Below are 15678 nucleotides of genomic sequence, written 5' to 3' on the forward strand. Positions count from 1 at the left end.
AAGCTGTTTAAAGTGAAGGTAAAGTTATTCTAATAGAAATGTCTCTTTATTTTCCTTTTCTAAATTACAAGGTAGTCGCTAGGTTTATTTTTTAAAAAAACGTTTATTTAACCATATTTACTAACTTTTATTTTAATGTGCCTTACAATCATAATCCCCTCCCATCCAGCAGTTCCGTGTTTTCAATACATAGACGTATAGAGCGGTCCCACCCGCTCTATACGTCAGAACTACACTCGTGCACATCTATCCTCTGTTAACCGCGCATGCGCACAAAAATGTTTGCTCTCAAAAGCGCATGCATTAATTACTTGTTACAGTATGCGATGCGGTGGGTGTTTGAAAAACAAATGAAACTCCTAATGCGCATACGCAAAACGAGGACGCGCTCGCTTTGAAGGAGGAGATAGAATCACTCGCGCATGCGCACAATCAAGCATCAGCTTGTGATGTCAATTGACAGCCGCCTAACGGCCAGAAAATCAATTGGCTATATAAACAACGTGATCGTTGTTTATAAAAAAAAAAATATAGATGGGTTGTTTTTTGACAAGCGAAATAGCAGCAAATTATACAAGAAAACTAAAGGTACTAAATAAAATTCGAAAAAACCATGAATGAACATCATATTAAAATTTAATACTATATCGATTATAACATAGAAGAGAGAGTAAGTTTACCTTCACTTTAAACTAATAAACCACTATCAGTTGAATGAAAACTGGCTTATATGTATTTACTAGGCATGTGCATTCGGACTATTCGTTAGGAAACAGACTATTTGTTAGGAGTTGTATTTCTGTGCAAATACAGATATTAGCGCATTGCAAATTCAGAAACCCAGTTCTGAAAATAATAGCCGAACGCTGCTGGCGGACGCCATATGCATCATTTGTTTCCTAACAAATGGTCCGAATGCACATGCCTAGTATGTAAGTGTAGCCACCAATCAGCAAGCGTTACCCAAGTGCTGAACCAAAAATGGGCTGGTTCCTAAGCTCACACTCTTGCTTTTCAAATAAAGATACCAAGAGAACGAAGAAACATTCATAATAGGAGTAAATTAGAATGTTCCTTAAAATTACATCCTCTATCTGAATCATGAAAGAAAATGTGGGTTTCATATCCCTTTAAAAACATCTTTTAAACATTTTTTTTAACCAAAAGAGAAACATTTAAATTCCGCTCATTCATATGGATGACAGAAACATTTAGAGTACAGTGTCCCCTTATATTGAAGCTGTGGTCTGTGTGTGCAGTAAGATGCTTTAGCGCAAGAGCAGACAGTTCTTTGTGTTGTACGTCAGCCTTTACGACAATAAACTAGTGCCCACAAACCTATCTGACATTTCAGAAGCCAAACGTGCCTTTCTTCAGATCTTGGCTTTATTTCCAGACATTATGTACAAAGCCACAAGTTACAAATGTTTTGTCTCTTTATCCTCATTAATGACCTTTCCTTGAAGGCCTTCTGAGCACCCACACAACCAATGGGAAACTTCTTCTGTCCTAAAAGGGTTTCTTTTGCTGCAGTGTGGTTCTGTATGGGTTAAATGTTTGTGCCAGACAAAGCTATCAGCATACCCAACATCTTTGTCTTTGCGCTTGTCTCTGACCAGACAAAAGGGCTTCTATCAACATCTTGGCACTGGCTTCTAGGAATGGAAGAATAGTATTTGTGGTGACATTATCTAGAGTCCTGTTATTTGCATAAACTTGCAACTCTTGACACTAGACATGTATTCCAATCCATCAGAGAGATGGTGGTGTGCATAGGTTTTAAAAGGGTTCTCAAATTCAATGCCATAACAAACCATCTAAAAACCAGGTTGGCTAGCAGTTTTCAGATGGCTTCACTGTGTGTTAAAAAGGATATTGTACTGTAAAATTATCTCTCCTTTGATGCGTTCCCAATGAGCCGTTTTACCTGCTTGTTTACAAATAGCTCCTTTACCTTTATTTTATAATTTGAAAAAAGCATATGCTGTCGGCGTTTAGTGATGTCGGGCGGACATGATTTGCTACAGCGAATCATGTCCACCCAATATATAATTAATTGACCCCATTGTCCCTTTAACTTCATTAACACTTTAACTCGGAATATACATTCCAAGTACCTTTTTATATGAATTTTAGATGTTTCTAATTTAAAAGCCTCAACCACTTGAAAAGCCATTTTGGCTTACTTCATATTGGTTTAGTCTGTTTTGATGGCTTAGTTATATATTGCATATAAGTTCCAAGCATGTTATTGATAACAGTTTAATGTAGCTATGAATAATCTTAAGTGAGAAACATGCATTCAAATACATCAGGCTGCCATCATCCATATTGCATCAATTAGCTGCCATGTTATCACATTCATTGACCACATATATTTTGCTTCTGTGTAGGTGTGCAGAAACCTCCAGTTTTTTTATGTGTTCGCCCAATCAAAGTGTAAGAAAAACAGATCTTCCAGATATAACATAGGGCCAGATTACAAGTGAAACGCTAACAGTGGAGCTTGAGAAATATTGGTTTTATCGCTGCTGTTTGCACACTTCGGAAATAGCGCGCGGATTACAAGTTGAAAGTAAATGCATTCGCTCATGTGCAATTTAATTTAACGTGCGTCGGGTTAGCGTGACCTTAGAGCTCTGGTTAACTGTTAGGCTTGAATAAAAAGTTGCACAAAAACATTAAAAATACATTTAAAAGCAGTTACGCTCATCATAACACTGCCTAATATATATATATATTTTTTTTTAATTGCACTCAAAAGTTATAAGGGCTCAACGATATCGAGGTCTCAGGTGTTACAGAAAAATATAAGCTTGCAAAAGGATTTAAACATAAAGATACATACATATACATGTCTAAATATGGATATGAGTATATCCTCTGTGAAAAGCACACTGGTCTAAAAGAGGCTGCTTCCGGGTGGTAAATCATAGAACTACCTGATGAGCTGTTGTTCATTCCTGGTAGATATATATATATATATATATATATATATATATATCACCTCAAGACCAACAGCTAAGGTGCTGACAATAAATAGCGCACCTCTGCACCAGAGTCTGCAATATAGTCTCCAAACGATCCTTCCGAATCAACCTCTCGGTAACCCCCCTAGACCAAGGGAACGACATATCAAACAGAGATGTCGTAATAAAGGGTATCTCCAGGACAAAAAGGAGACCAACACATTCTGCAGAGCACCAAAAACATGGGAGTAGACGAGAAGCAGCAGGAGGAAGAAAAGCGGCCGAAAATGCCCAAACTTCCATAACCAATGACCCAACAAAGGAGAAAAGGAAACCTTAAACACCTCGACCCCTTAAGGAAGAGGTACCGAGGTCAACAACCTCAAAAAAAGGTAGGCCAAAAAGAATACCGTAGGGGAGATAAAAAAAATGCCCCAACCCGATACCCCAGTCCATTAGGAAATGGAGAATTCTAGCTCCGAAGTAAAAAAACCTTCGCAACCCAACTTAGCAGGATCTGCTTCTGGAACTCCACCAACTATCAGGAACAGGACCAAGAGGACAGAGTACAAACCCCCTGATGCCCCACCCAAAAAGAAACAACGAGAATCAGCCTGACGTCTATTAACGAAAAGGCCTCCTCTCTTAGCCCTGTCAAGGGCAGAGCCTCAAACAAAAAAGATTAAACTCCCATGGTTTTCCTCTCCACGGAAATCCATATCCAAAGGGAAAAAAGATTTATTCCTTCTGAAGGAGGAACCATAGCATAACGAACTCCTCCTCAGAGAGAGTAACTCGCCACTCAACCAGGTCAGCCAGATACCCAGCAGCACGTGGACAGTATAGACCTTAAGGAACAAAAAACAACGTCAGACCAGGACCAGCCTGCTACAGAGGGCACTCCTGAACTGAACCAGGTCACAGAAAAATCAAAGCCCCAGTAGGGATCGACAAAGGATCTATAGAACTATGAAACTAACACCTTAACATGCAACTTCCGTGGAAGTGTCCAAGCGACCACAAAATCGCTAGTATCAAATTCCAGAGAAGAAATGTTTACCAACAGGAAAACTATAACAAACATGAGCTTCCAAAAAAAACAAATATATCCTAACCGGATCATAGAAAAAGAGTGCAGCACTCGCTGGTGAACGCCCAAGAGAAATGGGTACACTAACAGGACCAGCCAATTAGAGACCCCTTTCTCCCAAAGCTCAGAACTGCAATAAGATACCCCAAAGAAAAAAAGGTAAAGAGGAGACGACAAGGAGATTAACATCATCCCCCCACATCTAACCCATCTTGCCATCTGGCACGGAAGACCGAGGACCCCTCAACCCATCAGGACTGGGATCCTCCAGCACTGCCAAAGCATGCCGCAGCAGGACACAAAGGTGCGCCAGTCTATAACAAAAAGCAAGACTTACCTCCGCCAGAGGAACCGACGACCCAGACCCCAACCCAAGGATTGGACCCCTGAAGCCTCAGAGGAAACCGCTTCCCCAGAGGACTGATTTCACCCAGACGATCCCTCGCCTGACGAGCCCTGGTTGACGGAACATGGAAGATGTAAATGTGCCAAAGCCATAGATATGACCACGTGGAACTGTGCCGTAACCTCTGGAGGAAACAAGCCGCCTTCTGGAGAAGGGGTAACGGCATTAGGGACACCTGCTTGTGTAGCCAAGGAAGGATCTAGGGCACTCGCCTCACGGGATATGGGGTCCCCAGGGGCGGATGGCTCGGCCGACTCTAAGTTCCCTCTTTCTCGAGAAAAGAGCACTCTAAAGCGGCATGCGGAACATAACTTATGGGCATGGATTACCTGGGCCATTTCATACTCATCGCAAGAAGTAGAATCTGAATCAGAGACATCCGTCTCCAAAAAATCAGAATCCTCCATAACTAGGATAGAAATTATGGATAGGAAAAATAAAAACGGCACCTTACACCTCCAATGGCTGGGGCACTCACCACCTCCTATGACCCAGACAACTAGCGAAACAGACTATCTCCATCGCCACCGTCTTGTGACCATGTCTGGTCAAAAGGTACACTGTGCAGGCCAAAGAAAAGCGCACAAAAACTACAAGGGCTGCGCAGCCTGACCAAAAAGGCCATTATGTTCCGATAATCCACGAGCCCAATATCACTACACATTAGCAGACAGAATCACATAACAAACATGATTAAAGCCCCCCCCTGTTCAATAACCCCCCCCCTCAAGATATTAACCCTCCATTTCATAAGATAAAGGAGTCCCATTGAAACCCTGATTTTACGTTTACATTACACCTATCAAAGTAAAATGAAACGGCCCTTCAAGTGTGACAGATAGTAGCCTCACTTCTGACATGGACTTTAGTGAACAAACCAGGCAGCGAAACTCATCAACGCTGATTGCTAAGGAGCTATTAATATGAGTCAGGATGGTGTCACAGAAAGACTCTCCCGGCATCTCCCGACTCTAAATTTCATCCATGCTCTCGCTGAGAGGCTAACAGGACTACTTAAAACTCCAGTCCCATTCTGAAGAGTACTACCCTCCATAAGAGACTATCTTTAATCTTCCGACACTTCTCTGCCAACCTCCTGTGACGAAAGGCAAAGAATGACTGGGGGGTGAGGCACGTATTTGGGCCTTTGGCTGAGGTGCCTTTGCCTCCTCCTGGTGGCCGGGTTCTGAATTCCCAAAAGTAATGAATGCAGTTGTGGACTTTCCCCGTTTAAGAATATATATATATATATATATATATAAAATAAAAGTTTCTCAAACGATAATAAACCTTACGCGTTTCAAAGGACTTTTAGGGAACTAAAAGCCCTTTGAAACGCGTAAGGTTTATTATCGTTTGAGAAACTTTTATTTTTGAGGCTGATGGCCTCTCTATGAGAAGGAGATTTTTTATTTGGCAAGGACATTATTAACGGTTTTCTGGTGTGATACTTCGTGTATATATATTTGAAGACGCAGAGAAACTGTTATGTTATTTTAAAACGTTCTAAGGATACCTCATTGTATTGAGGTTAAAAAGTGTGAGTTTAAATAACCTGTTACTTACCTCATATATGATTGAGGTTGAATCAAGTAAGTGTACATCCAATAGGGGAAGACAGAATATATCCCTATCGTTTGGCACAAGATATCAAGATACAAGGACTTACTTTTGCACATATTTTATTACACACACACACATATATATAGAATTAATTGTATTTTATCTATTTTGTGTATATATATATTTTTTTATCATCTATACTTTTATGATATTCATACATTTATACATGGGATGTTTTTAAAGAGTATATTGATCATATATACCTAAACCTTATTGTTCACAATACCTATGCACTTTATGTTTCAACTTACAGATTGACAATAATATATTAATTGGGAATTGCAGGACTTTATGTATGTTATCAGATTCCTATAAACAATAATATATTTGTTTATGATAATATTTTATATTTATACCAGGTAGTGTAGTGTGACCTATTTGATCAAGCGCCATCTCCATTCTTTGTATTTATATATATATATATATATATATATATATATATATATATACACACACACCATCAGATATATACAGAAATATGTACTGAAGAATAAATAGAGCATATTCTGCTATGTGAAAAATCTTGGAATGTGAAATATTCATATTTCATATCGGGTTAGTGTACTTGAGAAAATGCGATCAGAACTGGTTGGGTGCACTTTTTCGAGCTCCATTGAAGTCAATGGGAGAATATGTTAACATGACTGTGATATCATAACTTTGGCTTTTTGTATGAAAAACTTTCTACTTTCCACTTGTAAAACTTTCTACTTTCCACTTGTAAAACATGCGGTATCCGAAAAGTCAAGTGCAGTTTGCGAGCGCAAGCTGGAGAGATAAATAGTGCTCCACTCGTATTCTAGCCCATAATCGGAATTCAGGCTGCTTTACAAAATGAAAACGGCAAGGTTTCTAATGAATTGGAAAAGGAAGCCAAAGACCTGCAAAATCTAATGGACTAGAATAGGAACCTTTGTGAGCTTGCACCAACACCGTAGTTTGAATAGGTATATCTAGGTAGCTATACAAAACATTTTGTGTGCTTGAAAAAACCTAATATGCTATTATAAAAAAGGCATCTAATATGCCGTTGTCCTTTTATAATACAGTGCAGGTCATATTCTAGGCTTTATCACTTATACTTATGATCTGAAATTAAACTGTGTTCAGTTTGTAACATTGTGCCTCTTGCAACACATCAATGAATAACCTGCCCTATAAAAATACAAATCTTATCCAATTATATATTATGCACACGAGATAACAAAATGTTCAAAGTCTCTCAGGGTGTGTGCGGGACAATTAATTTCCCTGTTTACAACAGCCCCAAAACAGTTGTCATGGTGATCAACATCATGAGTAAAAAACATATCTGATATTTACTACTGGGTGTTTCTTTAAAAGGTATCAGAATTCTGCAAAAACTATTGAGTGATGAAACAACCTAAATGTCACATTTGACTAATGAATGCATTGCACTTGAATCATCAACTACAAGGAATGCTTGGGTGTTGATGTCTAAAAAAAAAAAAAAAGGGTGGCAAGCGATGACAAGTAGAACCATTGTTTAAGGGGGCTTTCCTAAAGTCAATCACACCCTCAGATTCCACAAAGGAATATTTGTAAGCACTCACTTCTTACCTCATTAACACATACATTTCATATACAGTAAAGGAAACTGGAAGTCATTAAAAACATACTTTCACTTTCAGGGGTCGGGCTGACATCTTTCCCATATTTACAGGGATCCCTAAACAATCTTTTAAAGGCTCGCTTATTTATCTGCTCTTAGAACATTTTCTTACATGTAAAATCTTTATTTCAGACACTTAATATTGTACTTTTGTAAACTTATTTAGTTAATCATTTTGATGTATCTGAAATTTTAATGTTTTTACTCCCACTGTGCCATGTATGAAACTAAACGGTGTGAATGAAGATGATTTGTATAAATTATATTGTACTAAATTGTATCAAATTATAAAATAAAGTGCCCCCCCCCCCCCCGTAACTACTGTATAATTTGTCAATTCCTCAGTGTCCTGGAACAAAAGGTAAAATTCAGAAAATATAGGGGATTCCCTAACTCAGCAATGAAGAAAGAAGAAAAAAAAAGCAGGGAGGGTATAAAACAGTTTTGTTTGTTTTTTACAGTTTATGCACATTTTGTCAGGAAAGTGAAGCTAGACACAGACCACCCTGGAGAGAACTTAATTCATAGAAAAGGGATGTGTCCTGAGAACTCCAGATGTTTAGAACTACAACAAAGCAGATGCGTCACACTCATCCATGAGCATAAATATCCATGAAGTTTCTCTAAATATATCATGTATTTATTTTGTTTAGTCTGTTTTATGTATTTGTGTGTATATTATTATATATATATATATATATATATATATATATATATATATATATATATATATATATACATACATATATACACACACACACACACTGTATATGTATTTTACCATAAATCAGTAGCAGGGATGTAACTAAATCTCACTGGGCCCCAGGGCAAAGGCTGTAACTGTGCCCCCATTTCAACAATGCTCTTTCTAGCTGTTTAAAATATTGAGCCAGCAACTACATCGTAGCAAGAGGAGCTGCTTCTCTGTGCTTGTGAGTTGTCCTTACCCCTAGATTAGTGTGCACAGCCATCATGTACAAATATAGTGGTAGCTTTTTCTGTACAGCCATCTTGAAAATCCCGCCACCATATTTGTAAAGGCAAAGATATAAACTTTGGTTACACCGTGATCCCTGTTTTGCAAGGGGGCGGGCACAAAAAGGGGGCAGACATGATACAGGTGCAAATATAAAAACATTTACAACTGATTCACTGAAGTTATGTGCAATTAAAAAGGGCTGTGCACAAGGGATTAGCAGAATTTATGATTTGTAAAGAAAGTTGTATAGCCAAGTCCACAGTTCAGCTGTTACTATTTAACAAAATTAAATTCTGCAGAACAATAAACATGAAGTAATGTTTTTTAATAAATCATTAATTACACACAGACTGTAGCAACGGTTCTGAGACCTTTGCCAGCGAGTTATAGTAAAAAGCACGTACATGAAAGGTTTTCCACATTTAAGTGGAATAGTAACCAGTATTATTAAGCAGTGAATCATGCTCATTTTATGGACTCCTCCTTACACTGTTTACCTAACTTACTGACTCATTTAATGATTAATTTTTCTTTCATAAAGCTGGTACTTCATCTTATCACTTCCCACTAATCCAGAAATTGGGCATTTGCTATGTTTCTGGGTGAGATTTTCTTACGCATGCAATATAAGGAACTACTAAAACTATTTTTTTCCATTACTACAAATATTAAATGCCATCCTAAGTCTATTAACAGACACACAATAATGTCTCAAGTTTTGTAAATATCGTACAAGGGGCTTTCAGAGGAATGAGGTAGGGCTTGAAATTGCAGTTTGACAAAGATTTCCCCCCCCCCATATACCTGGAAACATGCACATGGACTGAGATGCAGTGTCTAGCATAAAGTAGTGACTATAAGTTTTAATACCTAGTTATTAAGAGATGGGCATGCAAACACCTTGAGCAATTAAGAATTTTATGTTGCAGACTTCATATTTTGTCGCTAATGTACATTTTGGGAGTGTCCTTATCAGTGGTGTGGCAGGAATGTATTGCCAAGGCATGATATCACCATTCAAAGTATTAAAAAGTAGCAACAGCCAAGCACATGTGTCTAAAACCAAAAGATTATATCTCAGGTGGCAGGGATTCAGCCATTTGTGGTTGCAGGATACACAACTAGGGACACAAGGAGGCAGTGCACCCACAGAGAAACAATAGAACAATTTTGGAGTTTGTAAAGGCATGGCAGAGACAGTATAAAATTGCAGTAAGAATACAAGATTGCCGGTCTAGTGACTACAGTATGAGACCAACAAAAAGAGACCATCTGAGCTATAAAACAGTCTAGGTATAGACAGACAGCAGTGCAGACACAGTATGATATGCTGTTGCACAAGTAGCTAGGATCTGTATGTGTGCCCAGGGATCAGAAGATGGAACACTCTCTACAATGGCACATGCCTGGAGTTACCATATATGTCTATGTAAGAATGTAATGTACACAGAGTGGCTTTGTGAATACAGAGTAAGTGTAGGTGGCTGTGTAATTGTGGTGCCAGGGCAGACAAATGGCATAATGCAGAGAACAACTGTACTAGAGACAGCTGCAGGGCTCAAGCTGCGCATCAGGAGCCAATGAGGCTGAAGCAGCCCATAATTCCTTAACAGACGCTATACAATGTAGCAAGTGTGCTGCAATGACACAAGAAGTCAAGATCATGGGCTCTTATACAGAAACATTTCAGGGAGGGGACATAAAATATTATTATATCAATGGCAATACGTGCTGCAGGAGAGCATTAAACATCAGTTTAATAACTGTCGCTTGCATTTACCCCCTAGACAACCATGTATCAGATGTATCTACACATATAACGACTTTCATTGAAATGACTCACTCTGGCTAACCTGATCCTCCGTAATCTCATTAGACAATGTGCAGGAGCATTATTTAATATCCCTGCCAAGGGCTGCACACACAGTGCATAGGGCGTAGAATACAAAGTCAGACTCTTACACGCCACATAATCAGATAAGGAATATCTCACATATTAGAGGCGATTATGCGCACCAGAGGCTTGAGTTGTACCTTAAATAAATTGTGTGGGTTAAACTATGTGCTGTAGAATCAGGACAGGGCTGAGGCTGTGCAGCTTTGGGATCTATAAATAGGCTAAAAAGAATTCAGACTGCTATCCCATGCCAAGCATAACACTTCATTTTGCGGATAAATAACACATTTGCAGGTGGGTACATCCCTGCTCTGGACAGCGCCGCAAAAAGAAAATAGAATTTGGGGATGAATCTGTAGGATAGGTGGTGGTGTTGGAGGTAGCGGCTAATACAAGAAATATGGTCATTTAAGCGAGTCTGATGGATACATGGAACAGCCACCCTGAAGAGGAGGGAGGGGGCACTGGGATTTGTAAGACAAGAATATACACTTTCTAAATACAGTCATCACGCCACAGGAGGATTCAGCCTACTTAGGTTTGCAGCCCTCCACTTAATAGTAATGTCCTTCAGCATATGAAGGTTTCATGTTAAATATATATAGTGTTATATATATATTTAAGTATATTATGCTTGCTCACTGTACTTTCTATAAAGCTTGATTTGAGCAATTGGGAGGAAGGGAAAAATTCAGTGATCAAAGACAACCAAAAATATATTCCATATATGGATGAATACAATGATGGATTATACAACAAGGAATCTACCCATTATTATGCAGCATAGTACAAACATACCAAATTGGCACATACCTATTGTGTTATTAAATGGGCTAATACAAAAAGAAAACGTTTATTACATTTAGGTGAGTTATTTCTGCATTAGTATTCACTACTATGTGCTACACATAACTTGAGAACCACTCGGGAGCCGCAACACACTACAGCTCCTCAGCAAAACACGGCAGCTGAACAGAGTCATACACATGTAGTTGCCGGTCACAGTCATGTCCTGTTCAGGAGCTGCAATATGTTGTGGGTATTGAGAGGGACTTAAGCTATGTGTTTAATTTCTTTGCAAGGGTTAAACACAAAGATGCACCAAAAATAGCACATTTTATATTTGCAGTAGACGGCTGCCTTAAATGAAATATACTTGAATTGAAATGCACTCTACATTTATAACATAATAATAATAACAACAACACACGGTTTCTATTAGAGAGGACTTGCTAGGAATTTGAACTAAAACACTTCTTATTAACAGCCAGTTTGTAAAACGCCACAGTAACCTTTGAAATACATTGCTGATTTATTTTGACAGAACTGTGTTTAACCCAAAACAGGGAATGGCCCAGGCTCAGATTTTTTTTAAAACATTTTTGAACATTATTTATCTATTTTAAAGCTGCCCTGACAGTCCTTACCTTGCCTTCAACTCCTTGTACTCCTCCCGGATTTTGCTCAGCTCCAGCTGGAGACGGGCCCTCTCCTTGGCAACTGAGTCCAGAGTCTTGCGGGCATCGGCAAGCTCCGTCTCGTACGCCGTCTTGATATTTGTCACTTCACGGCTCACCACATCTTCAGATTCAGTAATGCGCAGACGCAACCCAGCATTCTCCGATTCAAGTGAACGCACCTTGTCGATATAGACAGCCAGACGGTCGTTAAGCTCTTGGAGATCTTCCTTCTCCTGCAGGCGGGTGATGCGTGTTGGGGACAGTGGGGTTTGCCCGCTCCTGCCTCGCTTCTGAGCTGGAGTTTCCATGGCTGGGTCCGAAGTGGTAGCTGTTGGATACAGACAGTTTATGCCTCTCTTGCTGCTCCTAGCTCACTGACAGGCAGAATGTGCTGTGACTCTGTATTACATCTACTTCCAGCCTCCTGGGTGGATCTCGGGAGGAGCTAAAAAGAGAAAGTCAAAAAACAGAACTGTTATGGGAATGTCCTCTAAAAGAGCTTTTAGAAAGCTGGTTTAACTGGCTTTTTTGTTTTAAATTTAAATAATAACAATTAAAAAAACCATAAGACATTCAAAACTATAAAAAAACAGTGATCATGCAATTTCTTGGATGTAGATCATGTTAGATAAAATATACAGCTGCTAAAGAGTTCTCTATATCTTTTGATTAATCTGCTTGAGAGTGTAACGAGGCACTGAATTGTAAAGAGAACAGAAAAACATAGAAGGTTTTCAAACAACACAAATACTGCTGTTTTTTACTGTGATTAATGTTACTACTATATGTATTTATTTGTAGGAATCACATACTAATAGGCTGAAATAGTGTTTATACAGCATAACAAGGCATGTCTAATGCAGAGGTAAAATACATTGTGAATGTCTAAGTATGAGGGAGGCTCTGTCTGTGCAAGACAGGGTGGGCTCTGTTTAAGGCTAAGCAAGGGGGCTGTGTGTACACTATAGACAAGGGGAGTGGGCACTGCTCTGTCTAGGGAAGAGGGTCCCAGCAAGACAGAGAGGGTCTGCTTTCTGTGTGTGACTGAGAATGAAGGCTCTGTCTGTACATGTCGGGGACAAGGGATTTCTCTGAGCGAGTTTAGGGAGGGGGCACTGTGAGGTATACTCTATAATAATTTACAAAGTATGATCAAATTATTTGTAGAAGGAGATCCCCATAGACTTTAAAGGGACATGAAACCCATTTTTTTTTTTTTTCTTCATGATTTAGAAAGAGCATGCAATTATAAACCGCTTTCAAATTTACTTCTATTATCTAATTTGTTTCATTCTTGATAGCCTTTGTTGAAAACCATATCTAAATAGGCTCAGTAGCTGTTGATTGGTGGCTGCACATAGATGCATCGTGATTGGCTCACCCATGTGCATTGCTATTTCTTCCATAAAGGATAAATGAAGAGTGAAGCAAATAAAATAATATAAATAAATTGGAATTTTGTTTAAAATTGTAATCTCTATCTGAATCGAGAAATAAATATTTTGGGTTTCATGTCCCTTTAAAGATACATTTCATAAAAAGACTAAGCTTCTCTAAAGCATTAGAAAATACCAATGTAATTGCAAGAATATAGAGGGAACAATAATATTCTGTAATTAGTTAGGGCTTATTATGTGTTTTACCCCCACAAAAGTGTTAAATACATAGGTAAATTGCAACAATGCTTGCGGCTCCTGAGCAAAACACAGTTGGGGAACTAAATAGAAGCAGCAGTGACATCATGAATCACCATTCACTGACTGTGTTCTGCTAGGGAGCTGCCATTCTTACAGGTAAATGGAGTTTTACTTATGTGTTTAACTTCATTATTTTTTTTATATTTTTTTTATACATAGATACCAATGCTCTGGCATTATAGCCCACCAATTGATAACTGTGCTCTGCTAGGGAGCTGCAATGCTTGTGGCTCATGAATGTGACTTTACCTATGTGTTTAACCCCTTTTCAGGGTTATACAAATACTTTGATAGAGCCGCTAATGCAAACATAATATACACATAAATTAGAGCATGTAAGTTTTGTGTTAAAATGAAAAAAAGAGAAAAAAAAAAAGCGCTCTGCAATAAAACCATTCTGAATCTCAGCATTTTGTCTGTGTAATATAAACAGATGTATTAGCTGGATTACAACATGTCAGTTTCAGTCAACTAGTCATGTCTTAGCTTGTTTTTTGTTCATTGTTTGACCCTTAATAGTTTTTTTTCCTCTCGGGTGTCTCTCTCTATAATGAACCACATGCCGGGATTTTAGACACAATATCCCGGAGCTTAGGTAGTTGCAATCAATACTTTACACATCTCTCTGCCCCAGTGCATGAAAATTGCCAAACTAATTATTGGGATAATATATACAAGAGCAAAAAGAAAGTGTGTCATATACAAGAAGCAATAGCACAATAATAGAATGTTCTATGTATTTAACCCCTGCAAAAAGCGTTAAATACATAGTTAAAGCTGCAGATCAGAAATGCACTACTAGAATCTAGCTGAAGACATCTGGTGAGCCACTGACACGAGGCATATGTCTGTAGCCACCAATCAACCAGCTAGCTCTCATTAGTGCGTTGCTGATTCTAAACCTACCTAGGTATGCTTTTAAATAAAGCATAACAAGAAAACAAAGTTTATTTAGAAGTAAATTGAACAGTCTTTTAAAATGGCATGCTCTATCTCAACCATAAAAGTTTAATTCTGATTGGCATGTCCCTTTAAAGAGGGAAACCGGCAACAAATCGCTATGCAACTTCCTTACAATGCTTTTACCCAAATGCACAGTAAATTTTACAAATGCTCCTTTCATGCATCAGACAGCCAGACACAGATCCTACTGTATCACATTTAAACAACAATACTCTCAGCTAAACTATGGAGCAAATAGTGTGACTTTTACATCAGATAAAAAAAACACCTTTATCATAGATTTTAATTCCATGTGACACTCCTAGTATTATATATTTGATTCTATGTTCAGGCCATCCCAGGAACTCTATTATATACAACATAATCTGAAAATGTAAAAGCAAGATCACATATAGGCCTCAATCCTGAGTCATCCTCAGCTGAGGCCTGTTACACTATTTGTAGGAATCACTGAGCAACAACATAATGATTCTATTAATAATACAAAAACAAACAAACATTGACAACTTACCTATTTTACTGCAGGCAGAATCTTGCTTTAACTGAAAACAGTAGTAACTTGCACTGATCAATCCAGCAGGTAGCTGCAATCCTGCATCACGCTGAGGCTGCTTGATTGTTGTGAATATGAAAGTGAATGCAGGGAGCTGGGAACTAACAGGAAACAAAGCAACACATTAGCCATAGGTATTTTAGGAATGACAAAAGCAACATGAATCTATTCACAAATTTGCAAATTCACTACTGCCAACTAGTGCTGACAAATGTTTCTTATTTAAAGTGAATGTCAAGTTTGATGAATCAGTGCCCGATTTTTAAAAATCCTATTAAAAACAGGGGCACTTTCATTCATCAAACTTAAAGGGACACTAAACCCAAACATTTTCTTTCATGATTCAGGAAGAGAATACAATTTTAAATAACATTCCAATTTACTTCTATTATCTAATTTGCTTCATTC

At 38.4% G+C, this 15678-nt stretch overlaps 1 protein-coding gene across 1 annotated transcript in view; it reads right to left on the reverse strand.

Annotated features, from left to right (window-relative positions):
• The window catches only part of LMNA (lamin A/C), an 86423-nt gene extending 71058 nt beyond the window's left edge, over positions 1-15365 (reverse strand). The window contains exons 1-2 of the mRNA XM_053704474.1: positions 15229-15365; positions 12025-12502 (exon numbers count right to left, since the gene is read on the reverse strand). Of these exons, the coding sequence (XP_053560449.1) occupies positions 12025-12365 (341 nt within the window). The 5' untranslated portion in view covers positions 12366-12502; positions 15229-15365. The remainder of the gene's footprint in view (positions 1-12024; positions 12503-15228) is intronic.
• Between the last annotated feature and the right edge of the window lie 313 nt (positions 15366-15678).

Source organism: Bombina bombina, chromosome 1 (genome assembly GCF_027579735.1).
Source record: "Bombina bombina isolate aBomBom1 chromosome 1, aBomBom1.pri, whole genome shotgun sequence".
Lineage (NCBI taxonomy): Eukaryota > Metazoa > Chordata > Amphibia > Anura > Bombinatoridae > Bombina > Bombina bombina.